We start from the raw sequence: 18,353 nt of genomic DNA, 5'->3' as shown, positions 1-18,353 counted from the left end.
TCTTCAAGCTTACAGTCTCGCTAAAGACTGTCACACATTTTTCTTTTTAAAAAAAGGTAAACAAATAGGGGAGAAGAGACAAATCTTTGCAGAATGACTAAACATTTATAGCAGCTGTGCCTATCAGAGGAATGAACAGAGCCCCCCACTGGCCAGGCTGCACACAGTGGCATCCTTCCAAAGAGAAGAGCAGAGAAAAGCGAAGTGCAAGAGGCACTTTCAGAGGGGAAACACAGCTAACACAATCTCAGCAACACGGCCCAGGTCATCATCAATAGTGATAAGTCATGTTGACAGTATGTCCCCATGATATTATAGAATAAGAATGTTGCTTCACCTCTGTGGTCTTCCTCAAAAAACACAGAATGCCAGTCTAATAAGAAAATCACCAGACAAATCCCAACTGAGGAACATGGTACAAAATACCTGCCCAGTTCTCTGCAAAACTGTCGAGGTCAGCAGTCTGGAGACAATCTGAGAAAACATCACCCATCAGAGGTTCTAAGAAAAGTTTCCCCTCAATATAGTGTGATATCCTGAATGGGATTCAGGAATAGAAAAAGGACATTAAGTAAAACTTAGGGAAATGTGGATCATTTATAAGCCTTAGCCAATAATACTGTATACTGGGGAAGGGGTAAGTCAAAGACCTGGAGTGTGCTTTATACATGTTACCTGGGCAAGAAACTCATGGTCCCCTGAACATACTATAGGAAGAGATATGGAATCCCCAATATAATAATGTATATTCACTCACTATGACTATAATATTGGTCCTGTGAGCACCACTAGGAGTGATCCCTGAGCACAGAGCCAGAAGTACTAGCCTAAACACAGCTGGTTGTGACCCAAAACCCACTCCTCCAAAAAAATGTATAGGGGGTGAGACAGAATTAATATTACTTTAAAATTAAAACAAAAAGAAAGAGATCTTATGCATGAAACCCTGTAAGTAACAGTATTGTAAAAACACAGTGCCCAATGAGAGAAGGAAAGATGTTTGCCATAGATGTGGAGTGGGGGGAAGTGGGTAGAAGGAAAACTGGGGACATTAGTAAAGGAAAGTGAGCACTGTTGAAGGAATTGCTGTTGGGACATTGTCTGATGCTCAATTATGAATAACTTTGTAAGTCATGGTACTTCAATGAAAAGAAAGAATTGGGGGCAGAGCGATAGTACTATGAGTAGGGCTTATCTTGCACACCGCTAACCCAAGTTCAATTACTGATACTCTATAAGGAGCCTACCAAGAGTGATCCCAAAGAACTATAACTTTGCCCCTGGCAAAAAAGAGAGAAGAATTAATGTAAAAATCATAAAAATTAAAAATATGTGTATTTTTCCAAAAGAAACCCCCAAAACTCCAGACTCCTACTTAGGTAAGAACAGGACAAGAGGAGGGTCCTACAAAATGACACATCTCTATGTGAAAAATGAGCCAAACCCTCTTGGATCTCCATGCTGTTCTAGAGAAATTTCTCTCCATCTGCCAGTGGTATCCTGAAGCCGAATGATGTCATTTAGTTATTCAGCTCCAAGTCAAAGACAACTCGCTCTGAAAAATTACTTCTAAAACTGAACTTCCACATTTGCTCTCGAGTGGCCAGCAGGTCAGAGAAGGCAACATGTTTTACCAAGGGGACACAGAAGGCCCATCGAAGGTGGATTTTTAATGAAAATGTAATGAACGATGAATGTGAAACTAGAATGATCTGCTTAACTTCTAACATACACTAAGTATTTTATGTCAAGGAAATACATAAGACTCATGGACGAAGTTTAAAAACTGTGCATGCCATGGCACCATCACAAATCAACTCCCATTAGAATCTCAAGGGTGGGATGTGGGCTGCTCCGGTGCTTAAGAGAGCCCTCCATATTGAATATGAGATGTTCTTATTAAAGCAGGACAAACCAGGCATACCTGAGCATGAAAATGTCACCCAGCTGAATGCAAAACTAACATTTTGGTTTGTTTTTAGGTTTGGGCTGCTCAGGGTTTACTCCTGCTGTGCGCTCTGTGATCCCTCCTGACTGACTGGTCCAGGTGGTGCCAGGGATTGAACACTGATTAGTTGGACTCAAGGCAAAAGCCCTATCTGCAACACTACCTCTCCAGAATCCTGATCTCCGCCCCCTCCCCCGCCAAAAAACCCATCATCTTAATGATTTGTCTGTTTTAAGGCAAACATACCCAGTGTTTCCTTTACTTTCCCACTCTCTTCCAGGCACATCCACTGCAGAAGCCTGTACTCCTCGGGTGCAGAGATTTTTCTTCAACAGGCTTGTAGTCAGCATGAGGTACTGACTTCGGAGCACGAGAAGTCTCCTGGGTTGATCTTTCAAAGCAGAAGTAAATAAATAAATAAATGAAAGTTCGCTTTCTTCAGCGTTTCAAAAGCAAAATAATTTGGGTAAACTCATGCAAGTCAACGAGGTAGGTCCTTTAGTTTTTTCTTTTCTTTTCTTCTTCTTTTTTTTTTTTTTAAATAGTCCTTGATAAAAGAGCCCTGAAGTTCCAAAGGGTTCGGTGAGAAGACATCCCTGGGGGCTGAGCCCCGTGGGCGCGCTCACTCTCACGGTGCCTGAGCTAGCTTTCTCCGTGGCCCTGGGCCGCCTGCCTGCTGAGCGGGACTTTGATGTTTGTTTGTTCTTTGGATTTTACTCCTTCGGCCAGCATGTAAACTGTCCCTAATTATATAGTATCCCGACAATCTGGACAGCCAAACTGGAGTAGGTTGCCCAACCCTAACTGAGAGCATTCATTCGATAAACAGTGATGGAAAAGACAAGTTTTAGTTCTACCGAAAGTTTGGCCTTTCTCCTGGCTGGTTGAAAAAAGAGAAAGCAAAGATTACAATAAGGGGCCTCCTAAATGTTTAGCGTTGCTGTCCTGAGCGGGGACTAGAGCCCGCTAGGAGAAAGCCCACGCCTCTCCCGCAGCAAGGCCGGGTCCTTGAGGCCGCAGAACCAATCGTTCGACGGGGAGTGAGTGCATTTGGCTCACTCTGACCGGTCTCACTTGACAGCAGTGAAACTGTTTTTCTGGGGAGCAGGCGGCTGGGAAGTTTGTGTTTTGTTTTGTTTTGTTTTGTTTCTGCGAGGCTGGGGGTGTCTGCTTGCTCGCGCAGTCTTTGCACGTGGGGCGGCCACAACACCGGGGCTCGGGGCTCTCCCTGGACGCCAGGAGGCGCAGCCCCGGTGTGGCCCGACGCTCGCGCCCACGCCCCCCGCGCCCCGCAGGGACTGCTGTGGCGTCCAGGTGGCCGTGTCCCGCGCCGCGCCCCTGGGGGCTGTGGGGGATGGAGGCGCCTCTGTGCTGGATTCGGCGGGTCGCCGAGCCGGGAGGGCGGAGCTGGGTGGAAGGCCGCCGCCCGGCCCCCGGGGAGCTCCCAGCCCCCTTCCCGCGCCCCCCTCACAGTGCTCATGCGCGCGGCACGGCCTTTATAGCGGCCGCGGGAGCCCGGCGCTCCGCACTCGGGCGCAGCGGGGCGGATCCGAGTCAGGTGCAGAGCCCTGACATCGGTTCGAGCGCCTCCCTTCTCCCTCGACTGTCTGTCTGCAGAGTGCACCCCGGCGTGCTGCTTGCTGGCCGTGCAGAGACACTCCGTTTGCTTCCATCTGCAGCGGGAGCATCACAGCTTCTAGGTGGCGAGGGGCGTCCGCTCCCCGATGCGGGGGGCGGGGAAGGGCTTCTTGAGGGTCCCGCATGCCTGGCCGTTCCTGGGTTTGCGCGGGGTACCAGAGCTCCGAGGAGAAGAAGGGAGGTACGGGACAGCGAGGACGTGGAAACCGCGGTCTCCACCAGCCTCTTGCGCTTTCTCCCTCTTTCCCAGGTGTCAGCACCCCTGGACTCCCATCTACCATGTCCGCAGGCTGGACCTCGCTCCTCTGTGTCGGTGGGTACGCTCCCCACTCGCGGCCGTGGCCCCCTCACGCCGAGCGGGGTGCAGACCCCAGCAATCCCGGGTCCTTTCTGCCCGCAGGTGTGTGTCTGCTGCTGATGTCGCCGCTGGAGCCCGCGGCCGCCGAGGGAGCGGGTGAGTGGCGGATCCGCACCCAAGGGCTCGGTCCCGCGGCGGGAGGGTGAGACCCGCTCTGCGAGTCTCCCCACCCCGCAATCCGACCTACCACCGTGCGACGGCCCGAGTCGGTGCCAGTGCGCAACTGCCCGGGCATCGGGGCTCCCGCCTGCAGCACCCACCCCGCGCCCCCCGCTCCTGGCTCCGGCTCGGTCTCTGCCCTCACAACCGATGGGGGCGTCCTTGGCAGTGCCACAGAGCCCCCCTGCCCTCGCCTCGCCTCGCCAGGAGCTCCCGCACGTCGAACAGAGACAGCTGAAGGTCGAGGCTGGGGCTTGGGGGAGTCGCGACCCGGGTGTTGCGCTGTATTGGGGGTCAGAAACTCACGACTTCAAAGTTAAAGCTGATGGCGAACGGCAGAGGCAGAGACGCAGAGGGAGAAACGAACTTCCCATGCTGTCCCATTTTGTTTGATCCCCCCCCCCCCGCCACCCCCTTAAGACAAACCACTATAAAAAGCAGCATTTTTGCACGTTCCTTTCATTGCCGGAGCATCTGAAAAAGAAATGTCCTTTATGTAGAACTGGGCGGGGGAGGGGGGGTTACTCGGACCATACTCCTGGCTCTGCGCTCAGAAATCACACCTGATGAGGTTTCGGGGGACCAGGGGTGCCGCAGATCCAATACGGGTTAGCAGCGTGCAAGGTAAGCTCCCATACCTTCTGTACTATGGCTCAGAGCCCCCTACACCCGCACCTCCAAAAGACAGTCTTTTCTAAAATCCGTTTTCCTTGAAAGAATCAAGGTAAGTATCACACCGGGACACACACACACACACACACACACACACAGACTCACTCACCTGGGCTCCTTGCTACGGATTGGAGGTGCTGTTTTCGACGAGGATTTTGAGTTCTTGAGCATTATAGTGTATTTGGGGGCTAGTCCCTGCTATCCTGCACCCCACTCTGGACCTGACAGGCCAAGGTACAGATTCGCAGCGAGTGCTCTACTGGGATTCAATAATATGACCAGGTACTAAGTAGTATGTCGTCTTGGGAAGGTCTAGGGGTTTTTTGGGGTTTTTTTTAGCACATTTCAAAAAGATTTGGCTAGTAACCTTTTCCAGTATTTAGAAAATAGTTTTCTTAATAATATTAGCAATTTAATAGTCACAGTAAATGGGTGGATTAACTTGTTATATTATCTTGATAAATTTACCAGGATAAATAATGTAATAAAAGCATGTAATACACATGTAATAAAAGCTTTAACTCCTTGTTAGTGGCACTGAGTGTGTAAAACTTGAGAGTATTTACAGTGCTTTTCTAAAAGTTAAGGGTTAGACATTAGCCTCAGGGTAAAGAACATGCCTTGTGCATGCATGAGACCTGGGTTTGATCATTGGCACCACAAGAGAAAAAAAAAAGAGCCACTCCTCCAAAAATAGCTGACATTTTAGGGCCAGAGAAAGCATGTAACAGGCTGAAACTCAGACTTTAATCCCTGGCACCACATTGTCCCCTGGGTACTGCTGGACCCCCACCGAAAATGAGAGAAATATCTGAGAAAATGCTCCCAGTGACTTTATGCATCTCATGTCTGAAGACTAGATTAAGCTGGAAATTTTGGGGCTTTCCAGATCTGGAATGGTGGAATGGTACATACTTCAGTATTCTTACCAGTTATAGAGACTAGAGGGCTTGCACCCCAGAGGCTCATTCCACACCACTCCTACCACCATTAGGCAGTTTCGAATCCTAAGGAAGGAGGTTACATTTCCTCCTTTCTCTTCAGTTCCCATCGCGATCACATGCTTCACCAGAGGCCTGGACATCCGGAGAGAGAAAGCAGATGTGCTGTGCCCAGGCGACTGTCCCCTGGAGGAGTTCCCTGTGTTTGGCAACATCGTGTATGCTTCCGTGTCAAGCATCTGTGGTGCTGCAGTTCACAGGTAAGCAAACAAGCCAGATAGTGTGAAACAACAGAAGTTGATTTCTTTCCCTTCCTGAGGAATCCATGACTTCCACCACCCTTTTCTCTTTGTGGGATTGATTTTGGCTGTAGACTACAGATGCATTTACATTCTTCCCCCTGGTTATACCTAAAACACCCACTGGTCCAGGGACTTCTGACTAAAGAACAATTGCCTTACATCTCATTACATCTCTGTATTCATGGCATTCTTGCCACCCAATGTTTTAGCTTGTGGGACAACTCTACCACCTTCACCATGTCACTCCACTATGGAGAGGAAGAAGCTGGATTTGGAGCCTGATGGCTCCTTTTCTCAGGTCACTGCAGTCAGCAAGTCCAAAGACTGCAATGGGTTTCCAGGACAGCCTCCGACAGAATGGCCAGTGCAAACCATTTTTGAAAATCAAATCCAAGAAAACATGTAGTTCAAGGATTCTCAGAGAATAGTTATGAGCACTGAATTTCTGAGCTGTAGGGAACAGGATGCTACTACATGTTCATATAATGTTTAAGAAATTTGACAGAGGAGTGGAGAGATAGTATAGTGAATAAGGTGCTTGCCTTGATAGAGCCTTTCAGGGTTCAGTCCCCAACCCCATATGGTCCCCAAGAATAATTCCTAAGTACAGAGCCAGTAATCCCTGATTTGACAGAATAAAACCATCCCTCATCCCCACTACCCTAACTCCCCACATACAACTTTTGCTGCCACCCCATCTGGGACAGATTTTTGTACCTGGATAAGCAAGTTTTTACAAAGACAGGCATCATCCTTAGATGGCATCTCTGCTGCTGCTCTTTTCTGAATTAACTAAGAGCTTCGTGTGCAACATGGCATTCTACATGGGCCAGATGTCTGGGAAAGCATGTCATTTTCATGTTATAGGGGAGTCATCAGCAACGCAGGGGGACCAGTACGGATCTATAGTCTGCCAGGCAGAGAAAACTATTCCTCCGTAGTTGCCAATGGTATCCAATCTCAGTCGCTCTCCAGATGGTCAGCTTCTTTCACAGTGACAAGTAGGTACAATTATATTGTTCTTACTCGGGTAAAAATGGCTTCCCACCCAGGAAAAAGTTTTCTGTTTTCCTCAACCCAACTTCTTTGACACAGAGAAAACAGCTGTGAGCAGGACGGATGAGGTCAACTTATAGGTTAGAGTTTCACACCTGATGATCCAGGATTCACTCATCAAATGTGTGGAGGTGGGGGCAAGAGAAGAATCTTGCCATCACAAGTCAGAAATGGAAATTTGTATTTTTTACAATGAAGTGTCCTGGCATTTACCATGCAACTCTAAATTAAAAAAAAAAAGACTAGTGAGGGAATGTGAATTCACTTTGGATTATTCTTCAAAGCAATCTCTTATAAGAATAAGAGAATAATCCATCTGGATTCTTAGAAAGAGCATGGAGCAATTACTCCCGCAAATGCCCCCACTCCAAATATGTGCATCAACCCATAGAATCTTAGATTAATTGAGCTTTGATGCTTTGTTAGTAAAGATGGAAAGGGACATATTGATCTCTTTATTTTCACAGAAGGCAAAAGTGGTCCCCAGGAAGCCACAGGACGAATCGTGTCCACAGCACGTCCACCAACAGGTATGAGATATAGAAGCTATAACTGAGCCTAGTACTTGGGAGTTATACTTGTTTCCTTGATAGACACTTTCCTTTAAAAAATGTGGCTCCTTGGATCACTACAGGGTGTTACCCCTATAAAAAAATTGATGTTAAGGGAACACAAAGAAAATGTCAATACTATATGTGAAACATTCCATTTTATATTTTAAATTCCCATTTCTTCTATTTTTCAATAATAAACTCCACTACCAAATAGTCTCTTGAACTGCTACCAGTTTTCCTCTGAGAACCTGGCCAGAGTGAAAATACCAAGAATCCAGTATTTTCTAGATTCATTATCATATTATTAAAAGAATGAGTGTGTAACTATTTTAACTCTTTTCTAAGACTTCCAAGTCAAATAAATTAAATGTTTTAGTACCTAACACTGAGTTTCCAGTCCTGCCTCAAGTGTGGCTTGATGAAACAAAGCTGTGGATTGGAGGCAGGTGAAATTGGAGGCCTGCTGCTGTCCTGACTTTCCTTGGGTAGAGATTGCCTCTTCCTTCCAGAAAATTATGAGGAAATTAACTTTTAAAGTATTTTCAAGAATGACATGAAAATGACATGTCATGTTATTCCCCACAAAGATCTCTTGCTAAGCAACTGTCTTCTTTTTGCTAACTCCAAGTGTTTCCTTTGTCTCAGGTAAACGACTAAAGAAAACATCTGAGAAGAAAGCTGGTAATAAAGGTGAGCCTGTTTGAGGGAGGAGCCATTTTCTCTTCCCTGTCTCCCTTTGAAACTGCTAACACAAAAACTTGTTTGGGTGTTCACAGACTGTAAAGCAGACATTGCATTTCTGATTGATGGAAGTTTTAATATCGGGCAGCGCCGATTTAACTTACAGAAGAATTTTGTTGGGAAAGTGGCTCTAATGTTGGGAATTGGAACAGAAGGACCACATGTGGGCCTTGTTCAAGCCAGGTACTAATTTTATTTTAATGGGAGGACACTTTATTATTTTTTTATTTTTATTAGTGAGATACCATGAGGTACAGTTGTAGACTTACAAATTTTTGTGCTTGGGTTTCAATTATACAATGATCAAGTATCCATCCCTCCACCAGTGCCCATTTCCCACCACCACGAATCCCAGTATCCCTCCCACCCCCTAACCCCCCCATCCCACCCTGCCTCTGTGCCTTTTGTTCTCTCTCTCCTTTTGGGTGTTGTGGTCTGCAAAAGAGGCATTGAGTGGCAATCATATTTGGTCTATGGTCTACTTTCAGCATGCTTCTCCCATCCTGGGAGGATCCTCCCAACACCCTTTATTTGGTGCTCCCTTCTCTATCTGAGCTGCCTTTTCCCCTAGCATATGTGACTGGCCTCCAAGCCATGGAGCAAAGTTCCTGGTACTAATCTCGGCCATTCTTGGGTGTTAGTCTCCTATTTTGTTACTTTATGTTCCTCAGATGAATGCAATCTTTCTATGTCTATTCCTTTCTTTCTGAGTCATTTCGATTAACATGATACTTTCCATGTAGTACCATGTAAATTGTATGTAAATTTCATGACTTCGTGGGAGGACACTTTAAATGCTGACAAATGATTGATCTTTTTAGCAGGTTCAGTATAAACATGTTGAGTTGTGTGGAAAGACTGAATTGTTTAAGTCTCTCTTTGTTTCTTTCTTTGTTTCTTTCCTTTCTCTTTCTTTCTTTCTTTCTTTCTTTCTCTTTCTCTTTCTTTCTTTCTTTCTTTCTTTCTTTCTTTCTTTCTTTCTTTCTCTTCCTTTCCTTCCCTTCCTTTTTTCTTTTCTTTCTCCTTTCTTTTCTTTTTTCTTTTCTTTCTTTTTATTTCTCCCCTTCCTTCCTTCCTTCCTTCCTTCCTTCCTTCCTTCCTTCCTTCCTTCCTTCCTTCCTTCCTCCCTCCCTCCCTCCCTCCCTCCCTTCCTTCCTTCCTTCCTTTCTTATGAAAGGACTTAGAGGCTCATCTGCTATGTCTTTAAGTACCAGAAAGTAGACTGAAAGTTTTAAACATGTTAACCCTGCACATCTACTCTGCTCAATTGCTAATTTTTCTTCACGAAAGGAAGCAGTGGTGTGTCTGTTCCTCCTCTGTATTCTATTGTTTGATTCTCATGTGCTCTTGATTCATGATCTGAAGATTCACCTTCTAATTTCATTCATTTAAAAATAATACTGGTGGGGCTGGAGCAATTAGTACAAAGGGTAGGGCGTTTGCCTTGCATGCAGCCGACCTGGGTTCGATTCCCAGCATCCCATATGGTCCCCTGAGCACTGCCAGGGATAATTCCTGAGTGCAGAGCCAGGAGTAACCCCTGTGCATTAGCAGGTGTGACCCAAACAGCAAAAATAAATAAATATAATACAAACAGCAAAAGTAAATAAATAAAATAATAAATATAAATTTTAGGCTGATAATATACTGATTATAGAAAGCTGGGAAAACAATAAATATAAAAACAAATTTCCCAAATATTTCTGATATAATAACTATGTTTTATTTCGTTCTAGTGCTTTAAGAAAATGTTTAACCATACAGATTAATTTTTCAAAAATTCAGACTATAAAAAACCCCAGACTGTCTTCTATCTTGTATAGTACCTTAGTATTAATATATGACCCTAACATAAATATTCTTCAGAAATGGATTTTTGGGGTTTTTTGTGGGGGCTGGGGAAGTGCACACCTGGTGACCTGATGATTCTCAGGGGTTACCCCTGGCTCTGTGCCCAGGAATTACTCCTGGCAGTGCTCAGTCAGCTGTGTGCAAGGCAAACATCCTACCCATTGTACTATCTCTCTCTTGTCATCATTATTTAGTCATTCTGCTATTGGTTTTTCACTGTTAATACATTATGCTATTAGGAACATCCTCATAGCATTCTTGTTTAGTCTGAAAGTGAAATTACTTCATAGGGTACTGACATTTTCAAGGTTTTTTATATAACCAGTTACATCTCTATTTTTGTTTGTTTGGGGGCCACACTTAGCAGTGTTCAAGGGCTGCTCATAGCTTGGTGCTCAGGGATCACTCTTCATGGTGCTATGGGGACAATGTGGTACCTGGGATCAAACTTGAGCTCTCTCTAACTCAAAAGTTTAATTTCTTTCTAGAAAATTGATAAAGTTGAAATTATCAGCAGTGTTAATTTGAACTTTGTTCTTACATTAATATTTTATTACTGACTTTTAATTGAGATAGAATTTTTTGGCATATATTCAACTTTGGGCAAATCTGTATTCTTGATATGTATGCTAATTCTTTAGGTCTTTTCTACTATGTTTTGAGTTTTATACCATTATTTCATTTTTTTTATATTTTTACCCAATTCTTTTTCAAAATGAAAATTACATTCCACTAAGCTTCTATAAAGCCAGGTGCTCTAAGCCAGGAAAATCTGAATGTAAAATGCAGCTTTTTTGTTGGACAAATTACCTATTTTTTATTTGCATAACTTATAAATATACATAATATGCTGTATCATTAATATACTATTTAGCATGTTTCCTAGAATATAGCAAACCCTCAAGCTAACAATTTTTTGTATGCTACAAATGCACCTGAAATTTTAAATTTAAGATGCAATACAATTCTATATGATAGAATTAAGAAAGGGCTGTGTATGATATAAAGACTTTTTAAAACAGGTATATGTTTATCTTTTCAATTACCCTGGATAACATATTTTTTTCATTTTTTCATTCTTAGTGAACATCCCAAAATAGAATTTTACTTGAAAAACTTTACATCAGCCAAAGATGTTTTGTTTGCCATAAAGGAAGTAGGTTTCAGAGGGGGTAATTCCAATACAGGTAAGTAAAATCAGGTATTTGGGATGTGACAAAAGAGGGCTATGAGTTATCAGGCATGTAAACAGTGATTACCCATTTTGTATAAGATGTGAAATGCTACTTCCTGGCATAAAATCTTGATTAGGTTTACAATGATCCTCTGGGATAAACATGCAACTTACAATGGAAAATATAGCTTAAAAAAACAAAGCAGGGACCCCAGAGGTAGTAGATCAGGTAAGTTTCTTGCCCTGCATGTGTCCTGCCTGGGTTCAATCCCCAGAAGCCCATATAGTCCCCTGAACCTTACCGGAGTTACCCTTGAGCACAGAGGCAGGGGTAAGCCCTGTCTACAGCCAGCTGTGGTCCCAAAGCAAAACAAAATGAGCATTGGAAATTATAAACCTTTTATTAGACGCTGTAGAGAACAAATTGTTAAAAACAAAGATCAATAAATTTATCTAGTGAACACTGCTGTGATGAATATAATTAGAGTGACTGTGACTCAGGTCAGGACCCTCTGAAGAGAGGCTGATGTTCTGAGTCTTTAAAAGGTATTTACTCAGGAGCTGAAGCAATAGCACAGCGGGTAGGGCATTTGCCTTGCATGCGACTGACTGGTTTCGATTCCCAACATCACATATGGTCCCCTGAGCACCAGCAGGGGTGATTCCTGAGTGCAGAGCCAGGAGTAACCCCTGTGCATCGCCGGGTGTGACCCAAAAACCAAATAATAATAATAATAATAATAATAATAATAATAGGTATTTACTCAGTAACTCAGGGATAGACAGGGAGCACAACATTGACAAAACAGGAGTTAAGGTATCTGCTTGCATGTGGCCAACCAGGGTTCAATTCCAAGTACTGTCTGTGGTCCTCCAGCCCTACCAAGAATGATCTCTGAGCACATAACTAGGAATAAGTTCCGAATACAGATAGTATGACCCAAATACCAACAAGAAAAAAGAAAAAAAAAGTGGGAGTCACTGTAGTGTTTTTGACTGATGTGAAAAAGTGAAATATGAAGCTTCTGGGAGCTGATGGGGGAAGTTATGTGGGCTGTGACAAAAAATAGGGCTGATGAATAGTTAAACATTTCCATCTGATGCACCTATTTTAGGATTGAATTCTATGAAAGTTAAATTCTTAAAGTTGGTGGCATCACACTGATACAGGGGAACAGAAATATTATTTGAGCAAGGGGTGATCCTCCATTTTGCTTCTTTTTCAAACCTAGGAAAAGCCTTGAAGCATACAGCCCAGAAATTTTTCACAGCAGACACTGGAGTAAGAAAAGGGATCCCCAAGGTGGTGGTAGTATTTATCGATGGCTGGCCTTCTGATGACATTGAGGAAGCAGGCATTGTGGCCCGAGAGTTTGGTGTCAATGTATTTATCGTTTCTGTGGCCAAGCCTATCCCTGAAGAACTGGGCATGGTTCAGGATGTTGCATTTGTTGACAAGGTAAGGAGATGGCAGGTATCTTGCAAATTCAACTGAGGCAGAGAGGTGACTGGTACCTATCTGGATAGACTTTGAGCATTCACAATATGTCTAATTTGTGTGTGTGTGTGTGTGTGTGTGTGTGTGTGTGTGTGTGTGTGCGCGTGCTAGTGCTCAGGGGTCACTCGTAGAGGTGCATGGGAGACCCATGTGCTACCGGAGACCAAACCAGGGTTGGCCATGTGCAACACAAGCACCTCAACCCCTGTAACTATCTCTCTGGCCTAACTCTGAAGAAGAAACTTCTAATTCCCTTGACTCTTTTCTCCTTCCCCATACTTAGGCTGTCTGTCGGAATAATGGTTTCTTCTCTTACCACATGCCAAACTGGTTTGGCACCACAAAATATGTCAAGCCTCTGGTACAGAAACTGTGCACTCACGAGCAAATGATGTGCAGCAAGACCTGTTATAATTCAGTGAATATTGCCTTTTTAATTGATGGCTCTAGTAGTGTTGGAGACAGCAATTTCCACCTTATGCTTGAATTTGTATCCAACATAGCCAAGACCTTTGAAATCTCAGACATTGGAGCAAAGATAGCTGCTGTACAGTTCACCTATGATCAGCGCACAGAATTCAGTTTCTTCGATTACAACACGAAAGAGAATGTCCTAGCAGTTATTAGAAATATACGATATATGAGCGGTGGAACAGCTACTGGAGATGCCATTTCCTTTACTGTTAGAAATGTGTTTGGTCCTGTGAGGGATAGCCCCAACAAGAACTTCCTGGTAATCATCACAGATGGGCAGTCCTATGACGATGTCCGAGGCCCAGCTGCTGCTGCCCATGATGCAGGTAAGGTTCTTGTACTTTGAAAAGAAACTGAGGTGGCTCCAGTAAAATTATGATTAAACAGATGAAGGTAAACATTTTATTGAACAGGCATCAACAGTGTGGAGTTGTTACTCAGAGTTTACTTAGTATTTACTGACTTGTCAAAGTAGCCCTATAAACTTTATTCTGTGGAAAGGAAATAAACATCCTCAAATTAATAGTAGTAGTGAAGCTGGCTGATCACTAATATAGTTCACCCAATTCTGAGGAGAGCCGTGCCATGTGTTGAGGAAGTATGTTATCAGTGGCCGTTTAGCCCAAAATGAATAACCTCCTAACCCCAGTTTATCATAACAGTATAAACCTTAATAATTCTAGTTATTTAGCCTGCTTTCAGGCTGGAGCAATAGCACAGCGGATAGGGCATTTGCCTTGCACTTAGCTGACCCAAGTTTGATTCCTCTGTCCCTCTCGGAGAGCCCAGCAAGCTCCCCATGGCGTATTCGATATGTCAAAAACAGTAACTACAAGTCTCACAATAGAGACGTTACTGGTGCCTGCTCAAGTGAATCGATGAACAACAGGATGACAGTGCCACAGTGCTTAGTCTGCTTTATTTACAAAATTGTTTATCCGAACCCACCACCAGTATGAGCATCCCTTCAATGTCTCAAACTCCTCACCCCATCCCAGTCCACCTCCATACAGATGCATTTTTAGGTTTAATTGTTGTAGTCTGGGTCCCTTGTTTACTAGTGCTGTTTCTAGTGGTTTTGATATGTACAAATTACCTCAGCTCTCTACCATCCATGTGCCCAAGGCCTCTGAACATTGGCTGTTTTCTCCAAACTGTCTCTTCTCACTTCACCCCCTCCACTCTCTCCTTCCCTGACATTTTCATTTTTATAATCTAGGGCCAAGAGTTTGCCCACCTTTGATAACTTCCGTTAGCTTGTGTTGTTATTCTATACACCAGATTCCTGAGATCCAGCTTTGTACTTTTTAAGTTTTCAGGCTGGCATGCTTTTTCTAAGATAAGGTTACTGCTAGCTTTAATCCTATTCCATAAAAACATCCTTCTCTTTGAGACAAATAAAACATTCTGATGTTATGAAAGGGTATAAAAAGGTTTCCTTTCTCCCTTAAACCATCCTTATTACTTTTGGCTAAGGCCACTAGTTCCTGAAGACTTTAACACAATATGTTATTGAGATCAAACAGGCCAACAAAAAGCTGAGCGTCCCTTTGTTGAGATATGTAACTGAGTGACTGAAGTTCAATCAGGTCTAAAACCAAAATTGCTAACATAGTAGGGGGCAAGCAACAGCCTTGCATCTTTCTTTACTCTTTTCCCCCTATTTAATCTATATAATGACCCCCAGCCCTTTTTTTTCCATGAGAGAGATTGAACCCTGAGCATCACTTTTAAGATGGGTTCTACAACCACTTTTGTCACATTCTCTGTCCTTTCAAGTACCTGTGCTAAAACATTTACATGTTTACAGACTTAAAAGATTTTGATTAGGACAGATATCTAATACATGCGATAAAATCTCTGTATTTGGCTTGGTGTATAAGCTATATGCTCTACCGCTGAATAACAGCCCTGGTCTTAAATTTGGCTAAAATAATCTGGATATTTTACATCTGGGTAGTGTATTAAGGCTTAAGATAAGAAGTAGCTATTTCAAAAACAGTTACAGGGAATTCCACCCAGAGAGATGATGACTAAATAAAGTCAGTATTAGAGCATATGCCTCTGACATGATGTATTCAATTCCTGGCACCACCAAAAAATAGTCTAAGAACCTGCTAAAAACTATTTCTACAAGTTATGAAGGTAAGTCAAATACTACCCTAAATAAAATGTACATCTATATTAAAAGCATTCTTTTAACACTATAGAGGTGGAAGTGGAAGAACTCAAATATAACTGGAAGAATTTCAGTTTCAAAAACATTAGTTTGACTTTTTTTTTAACCAGACTTTTTGTTGAAGACAATTTCTGACAACTGGTCGGTTTGTATAAAGTATATAAAGTTAGAAATGAAAGAAAGGTATTTTTCAGAGGACCATTCCTTAATCTAACAACCTAGGAAACTTGACATAATTTTTGTACAATGTTATCTTCTGTGCAATTCTTTATGCACTGGCGATGGCTCTAGTAGGAATAATCAAGCAGGCAAGTTTTTTCTTGTGCCAGTCTCAGAGGGTGTTTCAGGATTTTTCTCACACCAGTTTTAGAGAGGTAAGCTGTAGGATTTTGGTTATTTTAAAAATACTATTAAAGAATTTTCCTTCGGGGCTGGAGCAATAGCACAGCGGGTAGGGCGTTTGCCTTGCACACGGCCGGCCCGGGTTCAATTCCCAGCATCCCATATGGTCCCCTGAGCACCACCACCAGGAGTAATTCCTGAGTGCAGAGCCAGGAGTAACCCCTGTGCCTTGCCGGGTGTGACCCAAAAAGAAAAAAAAAAAAGAATTTTCCTTTTACCTCTATCACAAATGTAATTTTTTCCTGTAATAGCAGTCACATGAACTAATTTATCCTGTTAACGTGGCTTATTACACTGAATATAAGCTTCAGATATTACCAAAACTGTTTAGCCACTCAACGAAATGGCTGCTAAACCTATTTGGAGTGATCCAAATAGGTCTACAGATAAATCCACATAGGCAGTTTTCTTTGGAACTGTGTACAAGTATATGAAATATGTATACACACACACACACACAAAGATGGAACTTGGTTTTAATTACTCTACAAATACTTTTCATTGTAGGTATCACCGTTTTCTCTGTTGGTGTGGCTTGGGCACCTCTGGATGACCTGAAAGATATGGCTTCTAAACCAAAGGAGTCTCATGCTTTCTTCACAAGAGAGTTCACAGGATTAGAACCAATTGTTTCTGATGTTATCAGAGGCATTTGTAGAGATTTCTTAGAATCCCAGCAATAATATTTTGTCAACTGAAAAAGCACAAGGGAAATCTAATGTTTAAGTTGTATTCTTGTACTATTGCGATAATATAGAGCATACTAGAGTCAGAATCAAAACTATTAAAGATGTCAACAGCTGTTTTAAGCAAATAAGCATTTATTTAAAACTACCTTCTAACTACAACTTAAGACACATGTTCAGGACACTGCTGAGGCTTCATACTCATGATTCTTAAAAACTCAGGAAAAATGAGTTATCACGGACTAAAATATCAGTTCTAACCTACTAAAATGTAGATATGCAAATTCTATACCTTGCTCAATAAAATATTTAGTATTTAGACTCTAAGGAATACTCCTTTTCTAAGTCATTGTGTATTAAATATTTACGGCAAATGAAAAAAATAGAAAGCTCTTCTGACCCAAGTAGATGGCTTATTAGCAATCAACAACATAAGGTTATACTTAATACAGAGAAGTTACGGTTATGGAAGGGATGGATATGGATCATATGGTTATGATCAAATTTCTCTTGTACATTTTCAATAAGAACTCCAATGAAATATTACACAGAACAAGTTATCAGGAATATTTTTCTTTTATATCCTTGTGTGTCTGTGTATATATTAAGTATGTACATATATAAAAAATTTAATCTAAAAGTCATTCATGTTCTGAAAAAGATTAAGTTGGTAAAATTCTTGCTTAACACTTACATTTAGCTTCAGTCACATCTCAAATAGCAGACACAGGAAGAGTATTGTATGGGAATACAGACACAATAAAATTATTAGTGACTAATATTACCAGCTGCCTTACTTCTATTAAAGTAACTGTGGAGCAACATTTATATCTGTGGAAAGACCAACCAGCATTTTTTTCTTAAAATCATACAGTAAGACATTTTTACTTTCAATTACCTTTGAATACCTACTGTTCTAGGCAATATAGCACAAGACAGTTTTGGCTACCTAGTGCAACAAAAGTGCTCAACTACTTTATGGGAACTTAAATATGCTTGTGAATTTGGTTCCTGAGAAAAGTGAATATTGGCTCTCTCTCAATGGTGGCTCCATCACTCCAGGCATTTAGCTGCTTCTGACAGACCCCCCACCACCACCCGACCTTTGTACCCCATTTCTCTGAACACATATTTAATTGAAAACCCAGCCCAGATCCAGCAATGCTCAGGGCTTACTCCTGGTTCAGCACTCAGGGATCACTTCTGTTGGGGCTTGGGGGACCTAAGGAGTGCTAGGGTCTGAACACAGGTCAGCCATGTGTAAGGCAAGTGCCCCGCCCACTGTTCTATTTCTCCAGCCCCTTGTTAGCTCTTTTTTAAAATGCCTTTTCAAGGGATATGGCTCAACCGGCTGGAGCACATGCTTTACTCCACTGTGAGGCCTAGGTCTGATCCCTGGCACTGCAAAGTTCCTGGAGAAACCCCCATCAGCAAGCGGTATCCTCTGAACAGCACCAGGTATGGCCAAAAACAAAAACAATTTTAAAGAAGCCTTTTCTATCATTTGTGCATCATCTGAGGTAACAAGAGAGGCCAGAGTTCAGTGGGCTGAGCAAAAAGCATGTGGAAGCCTGGGTTTGATTTCACAACTGGTTCACCAAGTATCACAAGGAACAAAGTCCCAGCACAGAGTAGAATATCTCCTTGAGCAAAGGTGCAGTCTAACTTAGAGGGGGTAGAAGTGAGAACAGAAAAAAAAGATGTTTTTAATTTATTTGTA

At 42.7% G+C, this 18,353-nt stretch overlaps 1 protein-coding gene across 1 annotated transcript; it reads left to right on the top strand.

Moving 5' to 3' along the window:
* Positions 1–3,437: 3,437 nt before the first annotated feature.
* COCH (cochlin) lies at positions 3,438–16,930 on the top strand. Its single transcript, XM_056133721.1, has 12 exons — positions 3,438–3,506; positions 3,837–3,899; positions 3,987–4,040; positions 5,820–5,976; positions 6,886–7,019; positions 7,542–7,604; positions 8,274–8,318; positions 8,405–8,552; positions 11,304–11,407; positions 12,627–12,853; positions 13,176–13,692; positions 16,455–16,930. Exons 2-12 carry the CDS (start codon positions 3,866–3,868, stop codon positions 16,628–16,630), a joined length of 1,659 nt encoding a protein of 552 aa, XP_055989696.1. The 5' UTR covers positions 3,438–3,506; positions 3,837–3,865; the 3' UTR covers positions 16,631–16,930.
* The last annotated feature ends 1,423 nt before the right edge of the window (positions 16,931–18,353 follow it).

Source organism: Sorex fumeus, unplaced genomic scaffold, assembly GCF_029834395.1.
Source record: "Sorex fumeus unplaced genomic scaffold, SorFum_2.1 ptg000098l, whole genome shotgun sequence".
NCBI classification, from domain to species: domain Eukaryota; kingdom Metazoa; phylum Chordata; class Mammalia; order Eulipotyphla; family Soricidae; genus Sorex; species Sorex fumeus.
This window is presented reverse-complemented; position numbering and strand designations above follow the sequence as displayed.

Excerpts from the sequence above, each read along its gene's own strand:
- COCH (XM_056133721.1), top strand. The coding sequence starts at position 3,866 with ATGTCCGCAGGCTGGACCTCGCTCCTCTGTGTCG. Across the intron at positions 3,900-3,986 it reads GACCTCGCTCCTCTGTGTCG|GTGTGTGTCTGCTGCTGATG; the intron begins GTGGGTACGCTC and ends TTCTGCCCGCAG. Across the intron at positions 11,408-12,626 it reads AGGGGGTAATTCCAATACAG|GAAAAGCCTTGAAGCATACA; the intron begins GTAAGTAAAATC and ends TTTCAAACCTAG.